The sequence below is a fragment of the Ips typographus genome, linkage group LG3, assembly GCF_016097725.1.
Source record: "Ips typographus isolate SLU linkage group LG3, UJ_Ityp_2.0, whole genome shotgun sequence".
Lineage (NCBI taxonomy): Eukaryota > Metazoa > Arthropoda > Insecta > Coleoptera > Curculionidae > Ips > Ips typographus.
In genome coordinates, this window is record NC_138424.1 from 20335521 (window position 1) to 20361139 (window position 25619).

Consider the following 25619-nt stretch of genomic DNA (forward strand, 5'->3'; position numbering starts at 1 on the left):
GTCTGAGCTAAAATCTGCAAAAATCACAGCTTAATGCGGTTTTTTTACGGTGTTTTGGGACAAGACTTGGTTTTTAACTGTTTGACAATAATTTTGACAGTTGTCACGTGACTGTCTAAATAAGTGGTGTTCTAGTATAACGTGACAGCTGCCACAAACGTCAAACTTTGCTCAGTCTCACCTAGAATCTGTAAGTGTCACAGTTTAAAACACTTTACTTACAGTATTTGAGGCAAGACGTGGTTTCTAACTGTTTTACAGATATTTTGACAGTTGACACGTGACTGTCTAAGTAAATGGTGTTTTAGTATAATGTGACAACTGGCACAAACGTCAAAACTGTCAAGCTTTACTCAGTCTGAGCTAAAATCTGCAAAAATCACAGCTTAATGCGGTTTTTTTACGGTGTTTTGGGACAAGACTTGGTTTTTAACTGTTTGACAATAATTTTGACAGTTGTCACGGGACTGTCTAAATAAGTGGTGTTCTAGTATAACGTGACAGCTGCCACAAACGTCAAACTTTGCTCAGTCTCACCTAGAATCTGTAAGTGTCACAGTTTAAAACACTTTACTTACAGTATTTGAGGCAAGACGTGGTTTCTAACTGTTTTACACTTATTTTGGCAGTTGTCACGTGACTGTCTAAGTAAATGGTGTTTTAGTATAATGTGACAACTGGCACAAACGTCAAAACTGTCAAGCTTTACTCAGTCTGAGCTAAAATCTGCAAAAACCACAGCTTAATGCGGTTTTTTTACGGTGTTTTGGGACAAGACTTGATTTTTAAGTGTTTGACAATAATTTTGACAGTTGTCACGTGACTGTCTAAATAAGTGGTGTTCTAGTATAACGTGACAGCTGCCACAAACGTCAAACTTTGCTCAGTCTCACCTAGAATCTGTAAGTGTCACAGTTTAAAACACTTTACTTACAGTATTTGACACAAGACGTGGTTTCTAACTGTTTTACAGTTATTTTGGCAGTTGTCACGTGACTGTCTAAGTAAATGGAGTTCTTGTATAATGTGACAACTGGCACAAACGTCAAAACTGTCAAGCTTTACTCAATCTGAGCTAAAATCTGTAAGAACCACAGCTTAAAACAGTTTTTTTACGGTGTTTTGGGACAAGACTTTGATTTTTAAGTGTTTGACAATTATTTTGACAGTTGTCACGTGACTGTCTAAATAAGTGGTGTTCTAGTATAAGGTGACAGCTGCCACAAACGTCAAAAGGATCAAATTTTGCTCAGTTTGAGCTAGAATCTGGAAGAAGCAAAGTTTGAAAGCTTTCTTAGGATATTTCGAAACCAGACGTGGTTTGTAGCTGTTTGACAATAATTTTGGCAGTTGTCACGTGACTGTCTAAGTAAATGGTGTGTAAAGTGTAAATGGTGTCTAAGTAATGTAACAGCTGGCACATATGTCAAACTCTCCTCAATTAGAGCTAGAATCTGCAAGAAGTACCGATTAGATTAACTTTCTTACAATATACGAGACAAGACGTGGTTTCTAGCTATTTGACTGTTATTTTGACCGTTGTCACTTTGCCGATTATCTTTTTTGAAGGGAAAGACTGCGTGAATCATCAGAGGTGGCGCTTAAACCCATTTGCGGACATTTTCCAAATTTAAATTTAAATATAAGTAGTCGGTTATTTAGAAAACACTAACAGTCTGTATGAACAGACAGTTGACTTCTGAATGACTAAACTGGGAAAAATTCTCTTACTTAGTTACTGTAAAAGTCACGTGACCTTCATGGAATTTTATAATCATGGTATCATATGATTTTTAGATTATAACGCGTTTTTGGGTCCGAAATCAAGGATCGAAAAAAAGCGCCTACGGATAGCGCACATTTAAAAGAAATAAATAACAACAAAATCATGTAAAAAATGTATTAACGCAGACAATACAGTAGTTCTCTTTTATTTGCTGTTCATTATTATTACTTACTATTATTTTTACAAAGATATATTTGGCTACACGTTAGAGAGGTACAAACAGTACGTAAGTTTCGATTTGATATAAAGGACAAGTTTGAGCTTTTGTTAAATAAATATCTATGAGTATATTATAATAATTTCACATCTTTACCACAATATTTGTCACAGCCGTAATTTAAAAACTATTCTAGTCCAATTCTCAGGTCTTTTCCCTCAATTTTCAGCAATCGCACCCAATTTTATTGCGGCAAGAAAGGCACCTGTTTATTTCAGTGAAATTAAATATTAGCAGCACTGAATCTTTTGTAAAACCAAAAGTTTCGGTTTATAGGGTGTGCCTTAGATATAATTAAAACAATTTGTTTTTTCCTAGCTAGGACACCCTAGTATGTACAGAAAAATACTGTTCTATATGTGTAAAAATTGCGTCCAGTTTATAGTGAGTTATGTATACTACAAAAAATACTATATAATAATAAGTTAGGTAAAACAAGTAAATAAAAATAATATACTATATATATGTACAAATTATATGTACTATAAACTGGGAAATGAACAGCAAAGATCTTATTTCCGTTATAATACAATTAAGACTATAATAATTTTTGATCGCTACGCCTGAAATGTTAAAAGCGATTTCGAGTATTAATCAGTGAATTAACAAGTTAATTTGTAATTTAAATACAATTTTGTTTGTCAATAAAATTTTAAATTACATATTATGTGCTTGTCCACCAGAATGTTACAAAACTAATCAAATCTCATAAAAAATACTATCAAGTTCGATAAAATTAAAATTAGTGAGAAATGGAGATGGGTCATTCTCTAAAGACCTGGTTTTAGCACTCCGCAGCCCTCACTGTAAATTCTTTGGTTTGAAGTGAAGTCGAATCGTTTTCTGTCGTCTCTTTGGCCTCAAATTGTTGTTTTTCTTATTGTTCCTATATGGAAGTTGTTAGGAGGTTACGTTTGGGCTCTCGCTGCCTATAAAAAAAATCACAAATTAATTATTTTTCTAAAATATTGTATTATTAAGTTAATACTAAAGGAAGATTAAATATAACGAACATGGTATTTAAAAATGCCACCTGGGCAGTATTTGCCTGAATCACAGCAGTGTTGGTAATTTGTGATTGGTTAAAAAAAGCAGCAAGCTGAAAGCTGCTTTTTTTTGACCAATCACATTCACTGTACTTATTGGGTACTGTCATCGTCAGCTGTTTTGGTAGGACAAAGTTAGGTTAGAACTACCATTTGTTTTTTCATTTTAACAGTTTTCTTGGGGTTTTTTGATAAAAAATTACGTTTAATTTAATTGAGACCTTTATTGACAAAGCTTTTTCTTAGTTGCAGAATTCGGTATAATGACAGAATGTACGTAAACATCAAATTCATCGTTTTCTTGAAGTGCCTGATATTGCACATATAAGCTTGTAACATATTTTACACCTTCATGAATACAAATAAGTTTTCACTGTTTTTAAAGCACTACTGTATTGTATCTAGTTTCCATTAAAGTGTCAACTGTCAAGGTCCGCCAATAAAGCTATAAAACTCACATAAAGAAAAACAAAATTAGTTTTAAAAGTATTTCAACAGTTAGATAGTTAATAATTAGCTGTTTTTTTTTTAGTTTTTGCTTTGATTTATAGACTCAATTTTGACAAACATAAAAAAATTTGGTAGTGTTTTTCAAGTTATTGGGTAGGAAATTTAATGAGGATTCCAAAAATGTGCTTAAAACAGTAATTTTCTTACTCCAATTAGGTTTTATCGGCGATTTTGTCACTGACTGTCATTTCAAACTGTGTTTCTGACAGTTCAAACTTTGACTCCGCTTTTTTCTCTAACTGTACTAAACTTTATACTGTTTTTTAGGTTATCTAATAGGAAACTTAATGGAGATTCCAAAAATGTACTTAAAACACTCATTTTCTTACTTCTAAGTGGGTCACGTGACTGCCTAGCTAAATCATTCTTTAAAACTTTAAAATTGCGTGATATCTCTCAAAATTTGCATAGAATATCCAAGAATTAAAGTCTAACACAGTTTTCGAAACGAGACGTGTTTCTGAGGTTAATGACAGTTATTTTGACACAATTGTCATGTGACCGTCTAGCTAAATAGTGTTTTAGAACCATGTGACAACTCTTACTAACGTTAAAACTGCCTAACTGTACTCAAAAGTTGCAAAAATTAAGAGTTTAGAAAAGTTTTCTTGCAGTATGCGATATAAAACGCGTTTCTGAGATTTATGACAGTCATTTTGACAGTAGTCACTGGACTGTCTAATCTAAATTTTCTAAAACCACGTCATATCCGTCACTAATGCTAAAACTGTCAATACTTGACTAGAATTTGCAAGAATTACAGTTTAACACAGCTTTCGGAACGAGACGTGTTTCTGAGGTTAATGACAGTTATTTTGACACAATTGTCATGTGACCGTCTAGCTAAATAGTGTTTTAGAACCATGTGACAACTCTTACTAACGTTAAAAGTGCCTAACTGTACTCAAAAGTTGCAAAAATTAGAGTTTAGAAAAGTTTTCTTGCAGTATGCGATATAAAACGCGTTTCTGAGATTTATGACAGTCATTTTGACAGTAGTCACTGGACTGTCTAATCTAAATTTTCTAAAACCACGTCATATCCGTCACTAATGCTAAAACTGTCAATACTTGACTAGAATTTGCAAGAATTACAGTTTAACACAGCTTTCGGAACGAGACGTGTTTCTGAGGTTTATGACAGTTATTTTGACAATTTTCACGTGACCGTCTAGCTAAATAGTGTTCTAAAATCGCGTGACAACTGTCACTAATGTCAAAACTGTAAAATTGCTCAAAAGTTGCAAAAATTATTGTTTAGAAAAGTTTTCTTGCAATATTTAATATAAAACGTGTTTGTGAGATTTTTGACAGTTGTCACATGACGGTCTACCTAAATTATTCTCTATAACCACGTGATATCTGTCACTAATGCTAAAACTGTAAAAATTTGACTAGAATTTGCAAGAATGACAGTTTAACACAGCTTTCGGAACGAGACGTGTTTCTGAGGTTAATGACAGCTATTTTGACAATTGTCACGTGACCGTCTAGCTAAATAGTGTTCTAAAGTCGCGTGACAACTGTCACTAATGTCAAAACTGTAAAATTGCTCAAAAGTTGCAAAAATCATTGTTTAGAAAAGTTTTCTTGCAATATTTAATATAAAACGTGTTTGTGAGATTTTTGACAGTTGTCACGTGACGGTCTACCTAAATTATCCTCTATAACCACGTGATATCTGTCACTAATGCTAAAACTGTAAAAATTTGACTAGAATTTGCAAGAATTCAGTTTAACACAGTTTTCGAAATTTATGACAGTTATTTTGATCGATCGACTGTTACAATTCTGTCAAGAAAACGATTTTACTATTGGCGTTTCAAGTTAAGATCGCAGCGCCATTTGAACTAAAATCGGGCAACACGTTTCTAACCTAACATTATAAATAATATGACACTGTCACTTCATATTTATGAAACCTGTGCTAAATTCCTAACCAAAATATGCCAAAATGAACGTAAACAAACGGAGAAATGACAGCTGGAATACCCGAAACTGTTTTCATAACTGATCACCAGAGGGAGTATCTCTTATTTTGAAACGCCAATATCCATGCAACACCTCTTCCAGCTGCCAAACCGTCCACTATATACGTAGAAATCTCCTCAGGACACAAAATATGACTAGAAATCAAATCAATTATATCTTGATAAACAGCAGATATAAAAATACAATAAAATCAGTAAAGACCTATCCAGGAGCTGATATCTCATCGGACCATAACCCTTTAATAGCTCGCTTATAGACAAAAACAAACAACACACAAATAATCGAGAAAACGTGCAAGAACATACAAACGCAGAATGGGAACAATTAAAAAACGCATTAATTGAACCGAGCAAGAAAATCCTAACCAAATCAACAACAGAGACAAACCAAGAGTGGATGAAATAGAGATCTTGCAGGCAAAACAGGACAACTTTAATATTTATAAAAAAGTAAAAGAATTAGCAGGATTACGGAGAAAAGACCAGAATGGCAAAATAATCAAGGATATCGAAGAGAAAAACATGAAAGAATTATATGAAGATGATAGAGATATCAACAGAATACAAACAGATCACGAAGATAGTGGAATGGAGATTACTGACCAAGAGGTAATCCATGCTGTAAAGACAATAAAAGAGGGAAAAGCTGCAGACAAATTACCTTCTGAAATTCTAACGTTGGTGGAAGAAGAGAATATTCACTATCCTAAATAAAATTTCTTCAACACTATTTACCCAACAGGATCATACCCAAGGAATGTTTACAAAAAAGCATAATGCACAGACTACCGAACAGTAAGTCTCATGAGCCATACGCTAAAAACATTCTTGAGGCTGGTACATATAATAGAATGTACAAAATCTTAGAACAAGATATCAACGAGAATTCGGTTTTCGAGATGGCTTGGGTACAAGAGAAGTATATAATGTACCAAGAAATCCATATATGTTTTATTGATTACAATAAACTACTTAATCAGCTTCTTGAAAGAAGGAATCTAGACACCTGCTACATCACAATTATCTTTACATCCATCAGAAAGCCGTTGTGAAAATAGAAGGGATGAAATAAAAATCCGTAGAGAAGATAATGAACCGAACAATGGGAGACGAATCGAACGGTGTTATAGTTAATGGAGTAATGGAGATATGCGGATGATACGGGGTTCTCATAGCTAGTCCGTGTGACCGTCTGTCATATCTGTTTAGGTATTTGTGGATCAGATCTCTGGTCGTTTTGACTGAGATATCTTCCTTATAACTTATGAAAGCGAAAGGTTTTTTCAGAAACACAAATTGGACAAATAAGACAATTTATCGAATTCTTATGTGAAAGATTCGTTCAAAAACCAGAAAGTGAAAATTGTATTGTAGTTTCAATGGATCAGGGATATAGTCCAAAACATCGCTCAAATCTTAGTAAACAATCAGGCTATATAAAGAGAAGTTGAGAAGTATAAATACCTGGAAACTATGATAAACAAGATCAACGAGTGCTCTAAAGTAATTAGAACTAGAAATAGGACATGCAAAGGGGGGTTTTTGGTAGCGGCGTTCTCAGTTTAAATCTAAAGATCAGGAGGATGAGATGCTATATGTTTTGTAGGTCTATGATGTGGAGGCATGGACCCTTAAGAAACTGGATATGAAAAGGCTGGAAATGGAGGTCACGAGAAGAATCAGAAAGAGATCATTATTACTGTAAAAAGTACTTGGGACACGTAATGAGGGGAGAAAAATACCACTTGGAGAAGCGTGGGCAGAAGGCGCCATTCTTGGCAAACTTGACAACTATTCCGATCAGCTGTATCACGAATACGTATAGGCCTTCAAAACGGCATTTTAAAAAAAACTAACCTAGCATACTTACTAATAAAAACTAGCTCCCCAATCCGAATGTCCGTGCGTAATAACCAAAGGCGTCGACGGTGTGCTGGCAGTGGATGGCAGACATTGAAAACAGTAATTTTTCCCCCTGTTGTTATCCCAATACTGAGTTCCTTTACACTGAAACCGGCAGGCAAACTCCAATTTCTGTCCTACACTCAACGTGTGCGCGTACAAAGTGAACGCAAACCGATCAGAGAATCCGTCGCAAGAATTGTTGAGGTAAACCGCCTGAACGTCCGCAAACGTCTTCCAACTGTCTAACGAATATCGGATATGTACGGATTTGTGAAAGTCCAAATTCCTCACTCTCACGGTGCCTTTAATCGAAAATAGGATAGGGTCGTCCACTAAGGCGTTCTCGAGACACACTTGATTGTCCCTGACTCTGTCCAGGAAGTTGAGTAGACCGGCCGGTTGTTCGAACAACGGTACTAAAATCCGGTCAGAACGGATGCCGTGATATTTGCTACCAAAACTACACGCGCTTAAATCGGACGAATCGGACAGATCCACGTCGCTTAGATCGTTGTAAGCTGATTTCGGTACTTTGGGGATTTCATCTAGGAACGTCCTCACATCCGCAAGATCAAGTCCCAAAACATCAGCAAATCTCACTATTTTCTTCCTACTCGGTGTTCCTGGTGGGGTCTTACCAGTTTTAAGGGAAGAACACCTGCGCACTCTGGGGATTACTTCATCACTATCATCATCAATGTCAGTAACAGTTTCTTTGCTACTCTGATCAACTGGCGTGTCATCCTCACTTGTGGAAGGTTGCACTGAAGTGACAAAAGTCTCATCACTATCTAGTTCGGTTTCACTTGAATGGTCCAGACCATTTGTGTAAGGTTGGGGGTCAACATCCTCGTCCAAGTCGTAAAACACCTCACTATCACTATCTCCAGACAAATGTCGCGTCAAACCGTTACATCTCACTTCACCATTCTTCTTGGTCACTTCATCAAAGAACTCCTTCAACTCACTTTCGTCCACTTGGGGACTGCCAGGTGACTCCAAAACCTCCAAAGCCAGATACCGTTCGGTGTCGGGGTTGTGTAGAGGTTGTGAGGTGAGTGAAACGGTATTTTCGCGACTGCCCAACCAGCTTCTTTCCTCAGACGAACCATCTTGACCACCCAAAGAACTGAGACGAGATTGGAGACTTTTGGCAAATGCCTCGGCACGATCACGGCACGATATCGGAAGCAACGACGTAAGGCCACATTTGTCTCGTTCGGAAGTCATGATGTATCTGAAACAGAATAGTTTTGCGTTGTCAGTCCCGTGGACTCTCAAAATAGAAAGCGTTTTTTGGCTTTATAGTATCGCAGTCAAAATAATTCACGGTAAAAATATCTTGGTCCAGCGCCAATCGCATTTTACATATGTTGGTTTGTTTATGTTTTGCTACAAGTTGCTTTAATATTTTGCTCAGTTGCAAAATTATATTCATCCAGTATACTTTTTGTTAACATTTTCTCAGTTTCTGTCAATTCCCGCTTAACCGAAACTTGCTTATTTTAAATGGGTCACCCTGTATATTTTTCTATTTTTGGAATTTGTTTTTTGTTTCAGACACATTTTGTGTACCCTTGTGATGTGTAATACCTTGTTGATCAAGCTTTCAAGGCAATTTTTATATCTGAAATGTAAATTATATCAAATTATCTACTTTTCAGGTTATTCTTCAAGTTTCAAATGTCAAAACATGATAAATTCTTTGCTGATCAAGTTTTCAAGTCAGTTATCCAGGTTGAATCAATAAAATATACAAATTATCTATTTGATCAAATTATCAAGTCAATTTTCAAACCTGAAAAGTAAATTTCATCAAATTGTAATTATTTCAAGTTTCAAATATCAAAATATGAAAAACGCTTTGTTGATCAAGTTTTCAAATTAATTATCCAGCTCGAAACAGTAAAATATAAAATTTCTCTATTTACTCAAATTATCAAGTCAATCTTAATATCTGAAGTAAGAATTCTATCAAATTATCTTCTTTTCAAGTCATTCTTTAAGTTTTAAATGTCAAAACATAAAGAATGCCTTGCTAATCAAGTTGTCAAGTCAATTATCGTGCTATTTCAAAGTCAATTTTCTGATCTAAAAAATAAATTCCATCAAATTCTAAAGTTTTCAAGTTGTCTCTTTCAACTCAAGTATCCAGCTTCAAACTTAAAACTTGAATTTAAAAACAAAACAAATTTGAAAAGTAAATTTGATCAAAGTATCAACTTTTTCAAGTTTCAAATGTCAAAGCATGATGAATGATGTCTTATCATTCAAGTTTTCAAGTCTACTATCCAGCTTCAAAGAAGAAAATCTGAAAATTCTGTATTTGCGTAACATCGAGGTGCGTTTGCAGTAAAATTTTTCAAATCTTTAACTTGATTCGTTCCTCAGATATTCAAGAAAATCAACGAAAAACTATACCCAAATTTAACGCCCTCTAGCTGCCGAACGGTCCAACTTAGCCGTATCCGCTCAGAGTCACGTGATAGGCTCATTTATTAGCTTTCATTTGTCATATGACGTGTATATACAGAACGTGTCAAATAAGTGAATTATTCAAAGTAAAAACAAAAAATGTCAATTGTGTAGAATTGGAAAACTTGCTTAACTTTGACGCCCCCTTATTGGCAAAACCTTACCACCAACCAATCAACTTTTATACATCAATGGAAAGCCTGTTTTATTGGCTGTCCATTGACGTATAAAAGTCCTAGATAAGTGTAGGAAATAAGCAAGTTATTCAAGGCTAAAGCAAAGAGTGTCAAAATGGTTAAGCTGGATAAGTCGCTAGATTTTTACACACTCTAGAGGCCCAATTCTAAAACCAACCAACCAATTTTTATACGTCGATGGAAAGACGGTTTTATTGACTATCCATAGACGAAAAGAAATAACAAATAAGCCAGTTACTCAAGCTCAAAGCAACAGGTTTCAAAGAAATAGAGTTTCTCGTCTCCAAAATGGATTTTGTGGAATATCTCCAAAACTAGTACAGAGAGACGAAAAAAATGCAAAGGATAAAAATTGCGTAAAAACGGTCAAGGAAAGTGAATCTGAGCTTCAAACTGACAAATTCTCACTAAAACTGCATACAGGGTGACCAAAGAACTTTCACTTTTTTACTCATAATGTACACTAAAAGCCACCAAGGTGATTTTGAAGCACATCACTTAAAAGAGAACAAAAAAAGTCATTTTTTGAATGGTTTACTGTTGCTGTACCTCAAAAAACAGTCGAGCTATAATCAGGCAAAATTTTGAGTCACTTTTTCAGAAAAATTATGATTCTGATCGCGAAAATGGATGTTGTGGAATATCTTCAAACCTAGTAGAGATAAGGAAAAAATGCAAAGGATGAAAGTTGCGTCAAAAAGGTCAATAAAGTGAATCTGAGCTTTAAACCGACAAATTCTCACAAAAACTGCATACAGGGGGACCAAACTTTAACAACCTTCATTTTTTGCTCATCCTGTACACCCAAAGGCCACCAGATTTTGAAGCACACCACTTGAAAGAGGACAAAAAAAAGTCATTTTTTGAGTGATTTACCATTGCTGTATCTCAAAAAACAGTCGAGTTATAATCAGGCAAAATTTTGAGGCATTTTTTCAGAAATATGATGATTCTGATCCTCAAAATGGATTTTGAGGAATATCTCCAAACCTAGTAGAGATAGGAAAAAAGTGCTGAGGATGAAAATTGCGTAAGGAAGATCAAAGAAACTGAAACTGAGCTTTAATCCAATAAATTCTCACTAAAATTTCATACAAGGTGACCAAACAACTTTCACTTTTTTGGTCATCCGGTACACTAAAAGCCACCAAGGTGATTTTGAAGCACATCACTTAAAAGAAGACAAAAAAAGTCATTTTTTGAATGGTTTACTGTTGCTGTATCTCAGAAAACAGTCGACCTATAATCAGGCAAAGTTTTGAGGAATTTTTTCAGAAATACGATGATTCTGATCCCCAAAATGGATTTTGTGGAATATCTCCAAACCTAGTGGAGATAAGGAAAAAATGCAAAGGATAAAAGTTGCGTCAAAAAGGTCAAGGAAAGTGAATCTGAACTTTAAACCGACAAATTCTCACAAAAACTGCATACAGGGGGACCAAACTTTAACAACCTTCATTTTTTGCTCATCCTGTACACCCAAAGGCCACCAGATTTTGAAGCACACTACTTGAAAGAGGATAAAAAAGAGTAATTTTTTGAGTGATTTACCATTGCTGTATCTCAAAAAACAGTCGAGTTATAATCAGGCAAAATTTTGAGGAATTTTTTCAGAAATATGATGATTCTGATCCCTAAAATGGATTTTGTGGAATATCTCCTACACTAGTACAATTATGGAAAAGTTTAAAAGGCAAAACTTGAATAAAAATATCTAGAGAAGATGACTCAGATATTTGAATGGCAAAAGTCCGACCTGATACAGGGTGGTCTCGAAAAGAATTTTTTGGTAAAAATCTAGTTTATTAGATTCAGAAATAATATTATTTTGAAAAGGACTATACACATCTACTGGTCGTCTCGTAAAGTGAAGGAAAGCCATCAGACAGACCAGATTTAAACTGTCTGGACTTCCATTAAAGCGGAGCAATAAAGTTTAATTCAGTCGATTATGTTTGATTTAGCATGTTCTGATGCATATTAACCGTTTGCGTTATTCGTTTGACGTTAGCGACTTATTTTAAGCCGATTATATTAGCTTTATTCGGGTTCATGATTCTGAACCGTTCAGGAACTGATTTGGACCATCTGCACGGATGGGATAAATACTCGGTTATGTACTGTTCTACAGGACTATATACTAATTATCGTGCAAACTATCCAAACAGTTCAAAATTAAAAATCTGAACAAAGTTATTTTATTCTCAGCAATTTTTTTTGTGTCAAAGCAACTAGTTTTGAGGAGATTTCTGGTTGGCGGTTATACGTGAATTCCTTTAAATCATTTACGATTCAGGGTCAACAGCGGGATATTTATAGATTTTCTAGGTGCATTCAATTAATATAGATAGTAGTCGAGTCTGGACTGTACGACGTAATAGCTTGAGAGAGGTTATGACGCTTTTGATGTTTTTTAATTTGTGGTCATTATTAGCTTAGTTACAATTTTCCACAAAATCTCCATTACCCAATACAGTCTTTTAAAGTGTTCCAGTTATTAAACCAATCTGAATTCAGGAAAATTTTGTAAACCTTTCATCGAAAACTGACCTGAAATATTTTTGAGTTGCCTCATCTGCACGAAATCAGTGGAATTTCCCCAACCCTGGAATTAACCCTCTAATTTTTGTCGTTTTTGAGATATTCATCATGCAACATTGAAATTTTCCTTATTTGGAAGGCTCATGTAGATATTTAGAGATGAAAAATTCTCAAAAATGTATTTTTGGAGAAAATTCCGAAGCGAATTTATGGAATTTTAGGACAATTTAAGAAAATGATTAAGAAAAGGCTAAACAAAAGCCACAACTATGAAGTTACCACACTGCAATAAGTAGTCTTTACAGCTCCATGGAGCCAAATTTGAAAGTTCCAACCTTAAGGAGCACTTTAATACTTTACCTGCGTCACGTGACAGCTGTCATAACTGTCAAAAATTACTCACTACTAACCTGAAAGAGTAAATTTCCAAATGTGTTTGTTTGAAGGATTGCAGTGGTGTTTACAGCTCTATGGAGTCAAATTTGACAGTTTTGATGTTAAGGTACACTTTAATACTTTGCTTGCGTCACGTGACAGCTGTCATAACTGTCAAATTCGATTTACCAATGACCTGAGGCTATTAAATTAAAAATAGTTGCTTATTTGAGGAACCACTCTGAAAGTTGTGTTTACTCCTCCATGGAGCCAAATTTGACAGTTCTGACGTTAAGGGATACTTTAATACTTTGCTTACGTAACGTGACAGTTGTCATAATTGTCGAAATTCCCGCACTAGTGAATTGAAAGTATAAATTGCCAATTAGATGTGTTTCTTTGAGGAATTGCATTTTAAAGTGTTTTTTACAGCTCCATGGAGTCAAATTTGACAGTTTTGATATTAAGGAACATTTTAATACTTTGCTTACGTCACGTGACAGCTGTCATAACTGTCAAAATTCCCGCACTAGTGACCTGAAAGAATAAATTGCCAATTAACTGTATCTCTTTGAGGAATTGCATTCCAAGTTGTGCTTATAGCTCTGTGGAGCAAAATTTGACAGTTCTGACGTTAAGAAACACTTTAATACTTTGCTTATGTCACGTGACAGTTGTCATAACTATCAAAACTCGCTCACTAGTAACCTGAAAGTATAGAATGCCAAATAGAAGTGTTACTTTAAAGAACTGCACTTTAAATTGTGTTTAGAGCTCCATAAAGACAAATTTGACAGTATAATGTCAAATAGAAGTGTTTATTTAAGAAACTGCCCTGCAAATTGTGTTTAGAGCTCTATGGAGCCAAGTTTGACAGTTGTGATGTATAAGAAACACTTTTATACTTTTCTTAACTCACGTGACAACTGTCATAAATGTCAAAACTCACTCACCAGTGATCTGACAGCGTAAAATGCCAAATGGATGTGTTTTTATGAGGAACTGCACAGTAAGTAGTGTTTACAGCTCCACGGAGCCACATTTGACAACTCTGACGTTAAGGAACCGTTTTGTACATTTCTTGCGTCATGTGACAGCTGTCATAACTGTCAAAACTGACTCACTCGTGACCTAAAGGTATAAAATGCCAAATAGAAGTGGAACTTATCGAAAAAAATGGCAAATTTAATTTAATTTCAAAAGAAGAAGGAAAGTGACGTCAAAACATGGAACCTAATCAAACCTAACCTAAGAAGAAACTTAAATTAACCGTCTTGAGCTTCTCTTTCCAGTGGTGTCGAGCAAAAAAATCTATCTGACAAATTGTGTACAGGGTGACAAAAAAAAACAGTCAATTACCATACTAATCATGCACATCCTGTATACTAGAAGCAAAAACGGTCTTGCAAATTTACATTTTTGGTTTTTTGCAATTTTTTTGTAGCTTTCACCGTTTCTGAGCTATTTAGCAAAAACTAGTTTGGTGCAACAAATTTACAAATCATTGGAATTGTGATCTAAAATTTCAGCACGGTTTAAAGGACAGTCAGGGACAAAATTGCCTGTAAAACCCACTTGGAGTGAGAAAATGACTGTTTTAAGCACATTTTTGGAATCCTCATTAAATTTTCTATTCAATAACATAAAAAAAATAATACAAAATTTGGTACAGTCAGAAAGAAAAACGGTGTCAAAGTTTGAACTGCCAGAAAAGTAGTATTTGCAATTTACTGGCAATTTAACGGTAAAATATTTTTGGTAGTATGTAAAATATTTTCTACTAATAATTTACTACAATTTATTAACCTACTGACCTTAACCATTGTGTTTTACAAAAGTTGCACTAAAAATACATTCAAATAACATTTTACAACACCAAACATAATATGTTAATTCATCATGTTCGCACTGTATAATAAACAGTTGAAACATGGGGAACAAGCAAATTATTGAGGTAAACACAAAACATTGTTTATCATGTTAAAGTATGGAAAAAGTTTCGATTTTGAAAATCTTAAGGTCAATGCCAATGCCATCGATGTGTTATTTTGTTTTAACGCATTGTCTGCTGGTTTTATCTTTTGTTGATATTTTTAAACTTTTGTTTTGAACGCAAAGTTTACGAGATTGTGCAAGGTTCTGATCATTTTGAAACACAAAATACAAAAAAAAATACTGTTGAGTTTAGTTACAGCAATTTGTTTTTTCCACGGTACTTCAAAACTACAGTTTCATTGAAATTAGGTTAATTCAGCTTTTTGTCACTTGTGCTCATGAATTACATATAATAATAATAGTTATTTACACTACTAGTGTGGTATGAGCATTTTTCAGAAACTTGAAAACTGTTAAATACCACTCATGAAGCTATAAAACTGCAAAACTTATTTAAAACAATACAATCAGTGTAAATCATATTATTATGCATTTCATAGTATTCTGATTTGTTTTTTGGCAGTTGTGGCGTGTTACTAGATATTGTGGATATATCTCGATCTGTTACAATGGCAGTACAAACACTGCAAATAATATTCTTATAAAATCATGTATAAAAAAGTACACTTTTTTTAATGGTTTTTAGTGCAAAATGTTCTTTTTGCATGGGTTAAATAAGATGTACTTTTTGCACTTGTTGCATAAATAACTATTAATGCTTCTTTATAGGTCTATGAATACAATTTGTTACAAACATGTCAACTGGCAAAATCCGATCCTGACATAAAAATTTTGACAGGTAAAGCGTTCATTTTGGACACATCCAAATTTGTCCATAAGCCTATAAAACTAAACCTGCTTAAAAACACTGATATAATTGTTAATACAATTCGTAAATCGTCTTGTTTATAGGTCTATAACTAAAAATTTAAATGTCATTGAAAACTATCAAAATCTTCTTCATGAAGCTATAAAATGACAAAACTTTCTTAAAACTAGAGTAATCAGTTAAAATTCACATTTTGGTTCGTTTCATATTATGTGACTTATGATCACCTACGCCCATGGATTTTTTACACTTTTCTTGTTAGTCAACCAGTGGCATACTCATTATACATGTAAGAAGAACAAAATGACTAATCTAGTTTTGAATAAATAATAACACCTATTACCTACCACTGAGTAATGAGTCATTACACACTTACTTAGAAAGTCTTAAAATCCAGTAAAATCCGTATAAACCGAACCAGAAGTATTTTACAACTGATGAGTGAAATTTTGACAGTTATGACATTTGGCCGTTAATTACAATTCTGTCCTAAACCCGGACACTGTCAAATTCAATTCCATGGAGGTGCAAAACAACGAAACATACTTGAAAAATAACAAAATTTGTTTGACTTTAGTTGAATGTATTTTATACCTTCATCAGTACATTTTTGGCATTTTAATATTAGGTTATCGGTTTTTGACCTAATTTTAGTCTACTTTAAATACGACAACCGTCAAAATCCTCTCCATAAAGCTGTAAAACTACAAAACACTCTAAAAATCCAGCAAAATCAATATAAACAGAACCAAACGTATTTTATAGTTCTATGAGTGGATTTTTGACAGTTATGACATTTGGTTATTTATTTCTAACTTGATTTTAATCTATTTGAAATATGACAACCGTCAAAATCTTCTCTATAAAGCTGTAAAACTACAAAACACTCTAAAAATCCAACAAAATCAATATAAACAGAACCAAATGTGTTTTATAGCTTTATGATTGGAATTTTGACATTTATAACATTTGGTTGTTTATTTCTGACTTAATTTTAATCTATTTGAAATATGACAACCGTCAAAATCCTCTCCATAAAGCTGTAAAACTACAAAACACTCTAAAAATCCAACAAAATCAATATAAACAGAACCAAATGTATTTTATAGCTTTATGAGTGGAATTTTGACATTTTTAACACTTTGTTGTTTATTTGTGACTTAATTTTAATCTATTTGAAATATGACAACCGTCAAAATCCTCTCCATAAAACTGTAAAAGTACAAAGCCGTCTTAAAATCCAGTAAAATCAGCATAAGCAGAACCAAACGTATTTTATAGCTCTATTAGTGGATTTTTGACAGCTATGACATTTGGTCGTTAATTACAATTCTGTCCTAAACCCGGACACTGTCAAATTCAATTCCATGGAGGTACTAAACAACAAAACATACTTGAAACATAACAAAACCAGTGTGACTTTGGTTAAATCCATTTTATACCTTCATGAGTGAATTTTTGGCATTTTAATATTTGGTTATCGGTTTTTGACCTAATTTTAGTCTACTTCAAATATGACAACCGTCAAAATCCTCTCCATAAAGCTGTAAAACTACAAAACACTCTAAAAAATCCAGCAAAATCAATATAAACAGAACCAAATGTATTTTATAGCTTTATGAGTGAGAATTTTGACAGTTATGACATTTTGTCGTCAGTTACAATTCTGTTCTAAACCCGGACACTGTCAAATTCAATTCCATGGAGGTACTAAACAGCAAAACATGGTTGAAAAATACCAAAATTAGTTTGACTTTGGTTGAATGTATTTTATACCTTCATCAGTGAATTTTTGGCATTTTAATATTTGTTATCGGTTTTTGACCTAATTTTAGTCTACTTCAAATATGACAACCGTCAAAATTCTCTCCATAAAGCTGTAAAACTACAAAACACTCTAAAAATCCAACAAAATCAATATAAACGGAACCAAATGTATTTTATAGCTTTATGATTGGAATTTTGACATTTATAACATTTGGTTGTTTATTTCTGACTTAATTTTAATCTATTTGAAATATGACAACCGTCAAAATCCTTTCCATAAAACTGTAAAAGTACAAAGCAGTCTTAAAATCCAGTAAAATTAGTATAAGCAGAACCAAACGTATTTTATAGCTCTATGAGTGGATTTTTGACAGTTATGACATTTGGTTGTTTATTTCTGACTTAATTGTAATCTATTTGAAATATGACAACCGTCAAAAATCTCTCCATAAAGCTGTAAAACTACAAAACACTCTAAAAATCCAACAAAATCAATATAAACAGAACCAAATGTATTTTATAGCTTTATGAGTGGAATTTTGACATTTTTAACACTTTGTTGTTTATTTCTGACTTAATTTTAATCTATTTGAAATATGACAACCGTAAAAATCCTCTCCATAAAGCTGTAAAACTACAAAACACTCTAAAAATCCAACAAAATCAATATAAACAGAACCAAATGTATTTTATAGCTTTATGAGTGGAATTTTGACATTTTTAACACTTTGTTGTTTATTTCTGACTTAATTTTAATCTATTTGAAATATGACAACCGTAAAAATCCTCTCCATAAAGCTGTAAAACTACAAAACACTCTAAAAATCCAACAAAATCAATATAAACAGAACCAAATGTATTTTATAGCTTTATGATTGGAATTTTGACATTTATAACATTTGGTTGTTTATTTTTGACTTAATTTTAATCTATTTGAAATATGACAACCGTCAAAATCCTATCCATAAAGCTGTAAAAGTACAAAAGACTCTAAAAATCCAGCAAAATCAATATAAACAGAACCAAATGTATTTTATAGCTTTATGAGTGGAATTTTGACATTTTTAACACTTTGTTGTTTATTTGTGACTTAATTTTAATCTATTTGAAATATGACAACCGTAAAAATCCTATCCATAAAGCTGTAAAAGCACAAAAGACTCTAAAAATCCAGCAAAATCAATATAAACAGAACCAAATGTGTTTTATAGCTTTATGATTGGAATTTTGACATTTATAACATTTGGTTGTTTATTTCTAACTTAATTTTAATTTATTTGAAATATGACAACCGTCAAAATCCTCTCCATAAAGCTGTAAAACTACAAAACAGTCTAAAAATCCAGCAAAATCAATATAAACAGAACCAAACGTATTTTATAGTTCTATGAGTGGATTTTTGACAGTTATGACATTTGGTTGTTTATTTGTGACTTAATTTTAATCTATTTGAAATATGACAACCGTAAAAATCCTATCCATAAAGCTGTAAAAGCACAAAAGACTCTAAAAATCCAGCAAAATCAATATAAACAGAACCAAATGTGTTTTATAGCTTTATGATTGGAATTTTGACATTTATAACATTTGGTTGTTTATTTCTAACTTAATTTTAATTTATTTGAAATATGACAACCGTCAAAATCCTCTCCATAAAGCTGGAAAACTACAAAACAGTCTAAAAATCCAGCAAAATCAATATAAACAGAACCAAACGTATTTTATAGTTCTATGAGTGGATTTTTGACAGTTATGACATTTGGTTGTTTATTTCTGACTTAATTTTAATCTATTTGAAATATGACAACCGTCAAAATCCTCTCCATAAAACTGTAAAAGTACAAAGGAGTCTTAAAATCCAGTGTAACCAGTTCCAGCAGAACCAAACGTATTTTATAGCTCTATGAGTGGATTTTTGACAGTTATGACATTTGGTTGTTTATTTCTGACTTAATTTTAATCTATTTGAAATATGACAACCGTCAAAATCCTCTCCATAAAGCTGTAAAACCACAAAACAGTCAAAAATCCAGCAAAATCAGGATAGAGACAATACAAAACGTATTTTATAGCTCTGTGAGTGGATTTTTGACAGTTATGACATTTGGTCGTTAATTACAATTTTGTTCTAAACCCGGACACTGTCAAAATCAATTTCATGGAGGTACTACTACTAAATAACAAAACATAGTTGAAACGTAACAAAACCAGTGTGACTTTGGTTAAATCCATTTTATACCTTCATCAATGCATTTTTGGCGTTTTAATATTAGGTTATAGGTTTTTGACCTAATTTTAGTCTACTTTAAATATGACAACCGTCAAAATCCTCTCCATAAATCTGTAAAACTACAAAACACTCTAAAAATCCAACAAAATCAATATAAACAGAACCAAATGTATTTTATAGCTTTATGATTGGAATTTTGACATTTATAACATTTGGTTGTTTATTTTTGACTTAATTTTAATCTATTTGAAATATGACAACCGTCAAAATCCTATCCATAAAGCTGTAAAAGTACAAAAGACTCTAAAAATCCAGCAAAATCAATATAAACAGAACCAAATGTATTTTATAGCTTTATGAGTGGAATTTTGACATTTTTAACACTTTGTTGTTTATTTCTGACTTAATTTTAATCTATTTGAAATATGACAACCGTAAAAATCCTCTCCATAAAGCTGTAAAACTACAAAACACTCTAAAAATCCAACAAAATCAATATAAACAGAACCAAATGTATTTTATAGCTTTATGATTGGAATTTTGACATTTATAACATTTGGTTGTTTATTTTTGACTTAATTTTAATCTATTTGAAATATGACAACCGTCAAAATCCTATCCATAAAGCTGTAAAAGCACAAAAGACTCTAAAAATCCAGCAAAATCAATATAAACAGAACCAAATGTGTTTTATAGCTTTATGATTGGAATTTTGACATTTATAACATTTGGTTGTTTATTTCTAACTTAATTTTAATTTATTTGAAATATGACAACCGTCAAAATCCTCTCCATAAAGCTGGAAAACTACAAAACAGTCTAAAAATCCAGCAAAATCAATATAAACAGAACCAAACGTATTTTATAGTTCTATGAGTGGATTTTTGACAGTTATGACATTTGGTTGTTTATTTCTGACTTAATTTTAATCTATTTGAAATATGACAACCGTCAAAATCCTCTCCATAAAACTGTAAAAGTACAAAGGAGTCTTAAAATCCAGTGTAACCAGTTCCAGCAGAACCAAACGTATTTTATAGCTCTATGAGTGGATTTTTGACAGTTATGACATTTGGTTGTTTATTTCTGACTTAATTTTAATCTATTTGAAATATGACAACCGTCAAAATCCTCTCCATAAAGCTGTAAAACCACAAAACAGTCTAAAAATCCAGCAAAATCAGGATAGAGACAATACAAAACGTATTTTATAGCTCTGTGAGTGGATTTTTGACAGTTATGACATTTGGTCGTTAATTACAATTTTGTTCTAAACCCGGACACTGTCAAAATCAATTTCATGGAGGTACTACTACTAAATAACAAAACATAGTTGAAACGTAACAAAACCAGTGTGACTTTGGTTAAATCCATTTTATACCTTCATCAATGCATTTTTGGCGTTTTAATATTAGGTTATAGGTTTTTGACCTAATTTTAGTCTACTTTAAATATGACAACCGTCAAAATCCTCTCCATAAATCTGTAAAACTACAAAACACTCTAAAAATCCAACAAAATCAATATAAACAGAACCAAATGTATTTTATAGCTTTATGATTGGAATTTTGACATTTATAACATTTGGTTGTTTATTTTTGACTTAATTTTAATCTATTTGAAATATGACAACGGTCAAAATCCTCTCCATAAAACTGTGAAAGTACAAAGCAGTCTTAAAATCCAGTAAAACCAGTATAAGCAGAACCAAACGTATTTTATAGCTCTATGAGGGGAATTTCGACAGTTATGACATTTGGGCGTCAATTACAGTTCTGTCCTAAACCTGAGAACTGTCAAATTCGATCCCATGGAGGTACAAAACCACGAAACAATTGAAAAGTAACAAAATTAGTGTGACACAGGCTGCATTCGCTTTCACGCCGCAAGGAGCGGGCAAAGCGAATGTGACGTCACATTGACGTAATTTGACAGTTTGTTAAATTATGATTTTGCCAAACTGCGTCATTGTGACGTCACATCACAATTTTTGCAATAGCTGTCAAATTGTCAATTGTCGTTGTTGTCAATTTGTGTGTTATTTCCTTTCGTTGTGAATACTTACCACGGTCGTAGAAAAAGTATAGTATACATAGTATCATTACGTGCTCGTTGAATAATATACTATTTATTTTTATTTTTGAGACATGTTTCGTGGAATAGATAGTCATAAAATGATTCATTTGCACGCTTTGCTACTTGGGACATCCAGTATATTTATGAACTGGAATAATCTGGTACTATACAGGGTGATGAACGTGTCAAAACAACGTCATCCGGCCAAGAAATGACATTTTATTATTTTCTCACTCTCGCGTTTTAAAACGAGTTAAAATTAGCCGCTAATAAAAGCCGTACACATTATTGAGGAATTTTGACAAAACGATAAAATGTATTTTTAAATGTTATCATCGCGCAAACTTGTCTGTTTAGTATTTATAGCTTTATTGTACCAGAATATCTGCCAAAAGTATCGTACACCTCAAACCTCAAACTATACTTAAACTTAGTTATGTTTCCTTCAATACGGTTTCATTAAAACAAGATTAATTACTTTTTTGATATTTATTATTACATACAAATTTGGCTTATCGTACATTGCACTGTAGTACGCCAATGATGAATTGTACAGGGCAATAATTGAAAAAATGATCTTAAAAGAGTCGTTGAGTAATAATTGCAATTATTTGAAACGGTTTCAGTAGCTCATTTATAGGTATACTGAAAACCACACAGCAGTGGGATGACGTCACCCCATCAAAAATGTCTTTTTCTCTTCATTGTGTTGTTCGAATACAATACATGCAACGTGTTTTTAATAAGTATTTGCTCGGTTATAGTGAATTTTAAAATTTAAAATTTTTGCCAAAAAAATCAGGGAACCCTTTAAAAAAAAAATTGAAATTCCAGTTTTTTAATTTTTAAGATCAAACGGTACGCCATACGGAAAACTGTATAGATAGTAAAAGTTTCCACTTTATCGAGGTGCATAGATGGTCAAAAATTTCATAGCTATCCATTGAATAGTTTTCGAGATATACACAAAAATATACGCAAAAAAAACTTAAATTTGACGCCTTCTAGAGAGCCTAATCTCTAGAGGCCAAATCCATCGTCCAGGTGAACGTCACGTGATTGCCCCATTCATTACCTATCTAAGGTCAAGATTTCAAATGGAACGCCCTGTATATATTACTACTATACTATACTATTACTGCTTGTAATGGCCCACTGTGTTTTGTAGAGAAAGTGTACGGATATACAGAGTGAGTATTTCAACAGGAAATTACACCAAACCGGTTGTCGGTGCGTTCCAGGGCGCTATTTCAAATAACACACACTGTATCATATTACATTATTCGATTCAGTTCAGTGTTGCCAGGTCTGGGAAATTCGAATCATATTTGGATTTTTTGAGGAATCTTTTTTAACTTTTTTCGAAACCTGGATAAATACTAATACAACGTTCCACTTAGCTTATTTTATATTATAGCAACGTGTCTATATACAGGGTTGCAAAAAAAATTGCCAGTCGTGATTCGTGACATGTATTCTGTGTGTCTGTGTCTGTCATATACTTGAAAACTTTTTTATGAACAAGTAGCCGTTTCTACAAAAAATACCATTATTTCTAATCTTTTGTCACTTTTCTTTACTATCTCACGTTTAAATTGTGACAAATATTATGTTTTTTAGTTGAGAAAAATGATGATGTTATTATTTAAACAATTTCTAATTTTCCCAGTAATTTACTGACAATTGTCAAAATAACTGTCATAAATCTCAGAAACACGTCTTGTACTGAATACTGCAAGAAAACTTTTCTAAACCCTGATTTTTCAACTTTTAAGCACAGTTTAACAGCTTGACAGTCAGGACCAAAGTTGCTTGTCAAACCCACTTGGAGTGAGAAAATTACTGTTTTAATCAAAGTTTTGGAATCCTCGTTAAATTTTCCATCCAATAACTTGAAAAACACTAGAACATATAGTACAGTCAGGGAGAAAAGCGGTAACAAAGTTTGAACTGCCGGAAACACTGTTTGAAAGAACAGTAAGAAACAAAATCGCGTATAAAACAGACTTGAAGTGAGAAAATTACTGTTTTAAGCACATTTTTGGAATCCTAATAAAATTTACCATTCAATAACTTAAAAAACACTACTAAGTTTGGTACAGTCAGGGAGAAAAGCAGGGTCAAAGTTTGAATTGACAAAAACACTGTTTGAAAGGACAGTCAGGGACAAAATCGTCTGTAAAATCTACTTGGAGTGAGAAAATGACTGTTTTAAGCACATTTTTGGAATCCTAATCAAATTTTCCATCCAATAACCTGAAAAACACTAGAACATATGGTACAGTCACATAGAAAAGCGGTAACAAAGTTTGAATTGACAGAAACACAGTTTGAAAGAACAGTCAGGGACAAAATCGTCTGTAAAACCCACTTGGAGTCAGAAAATGATTGTTTTAAGAACATTTTTGGAATCCTAATAAAATTTACTATTCAATAACCTGAAAAACACTAGAACATATGGTACAGTCAGGTAGAAAAGCGGTAACATAGTTTGATTGGACAGAAACACAGTTTGAAAAGACAGTCAGGGACAAAATCGCCTGTAAAATCCACTTGCAGTGAGAAAATGACTGTTTTAATCAAAGTTTTGAAATACTCGTTAAATTTCCCATCCAATAACCTGAAAAACACCAGAACATATTTGTACAGTTAGGGAGAAAAGCCATGTCAAAGTTTGAATTGACATAAACACAGTTTGAAAAAACAGTCAGGGACAAAATCGTTTGTAAAACCCACTTGGAGTGGGAAAATGACTGTTTTAAGCACATTTTTGAAATCCTCGTTAAATTTCCCATCTAATAAACTGAAAAACACTACAATATTTGATACAGTCAGGGAGAAAAGCGGTAACAAAGTTTGAACTGCCGGAAACACTGTTTGAAAGAACAGTAAGAAACAAAATTGCGTATAAAACAGACTTGAAGTGAGAAAATTACTGTTTTAAGCACATTTTTGGAATCCTAATAAAATTTACCATTCAATAACTTAAAAAACACTACTAAGTTTGGTACAGTCAGGGAGAAAAGCAGGGTCAAAGTTTGAATTGACAAAAACACTGTTTGAAAGGACAGTCAGGGACAAAATCGTCTGTAAAATCTACTTGGAGTGAGAAAATGACTGTTTTAAGCACGTTTTTGGAATCCTAATCAAACTTTCCATCCAATAACCTGAAAAACACTAGAACATATGGTACAGTCACATAGAAAAGCGGTAACAAAGTTTGAATTGACAGAAACACAGTTTGAAAGAACAGTCAGGGACAAAATCGTCTGTAAAACCCACTTGGAGTCAGAAAATGATTGTTTTAAGAACATTTTTGGAATTCTAAACAAATTTTCCATTCAATAACCTGAAAAACACTACAATATTTGATACAGTCAGCGAGAAAAGCGGTAACAAAGTTTGAACTGCCAGAAACACTGTTTGAAAGAACAGTAAGAAACAAAATCGCCTATAAAACAGACATGAAGTGAGAAAATGACTGTTTTAGGCACATTTTATAAATTCTAATCAAATTTCCCATCCAATAACCTGAAAAACACTAGAACATATGGTACAGTCAGGTAGAAAAGCGGTAACATAGTTTGAATTGACAGAAACACAGTTTGAAAGGACAGTCAGGGACAAAATCTACTTGGAGTGAGAAAATGACTGTTTTAATCAGTTTTGAAATGCTCGTTAAATTTCCCATCCAATAACCTGAAAAACACCAGAACATATTTGTACAGTTAGGGAGAAAA

General features: G+C 33.0%; 1 protein-coding gene across 2 annotated transcripts in view; it reads right to left on the minus strand.

The window, feature by feature from the left end:
• Window positions 1-1886: 1886 nt before the first annotated feature.
• Gbs-76A (Glycogen binding subunit 76A) overlaps window positions 1887-25619 on the minus strand; it is a 28870-nt gene continuing 5137 nt past the window's right edge. For both annotated transcript variants that reach the window (XM_081975006.1, XM_081975007.1), the window contains 2 exons: window positions 7420-8691; window positions 1887-2932 (listed from right to left, as the gene is read on the minus strand). In XM_081975006.1, the coding sequence (XP_081831132.1) occupies window position 2932; window positions 7420-8691 (1273 nt within the window). In that variant the 3' untranslated portion in view covers window positions 1887-2931. The remainder of the gene's footprint in view (window positions 2933-7419; window positions 8692-25619) is intronic.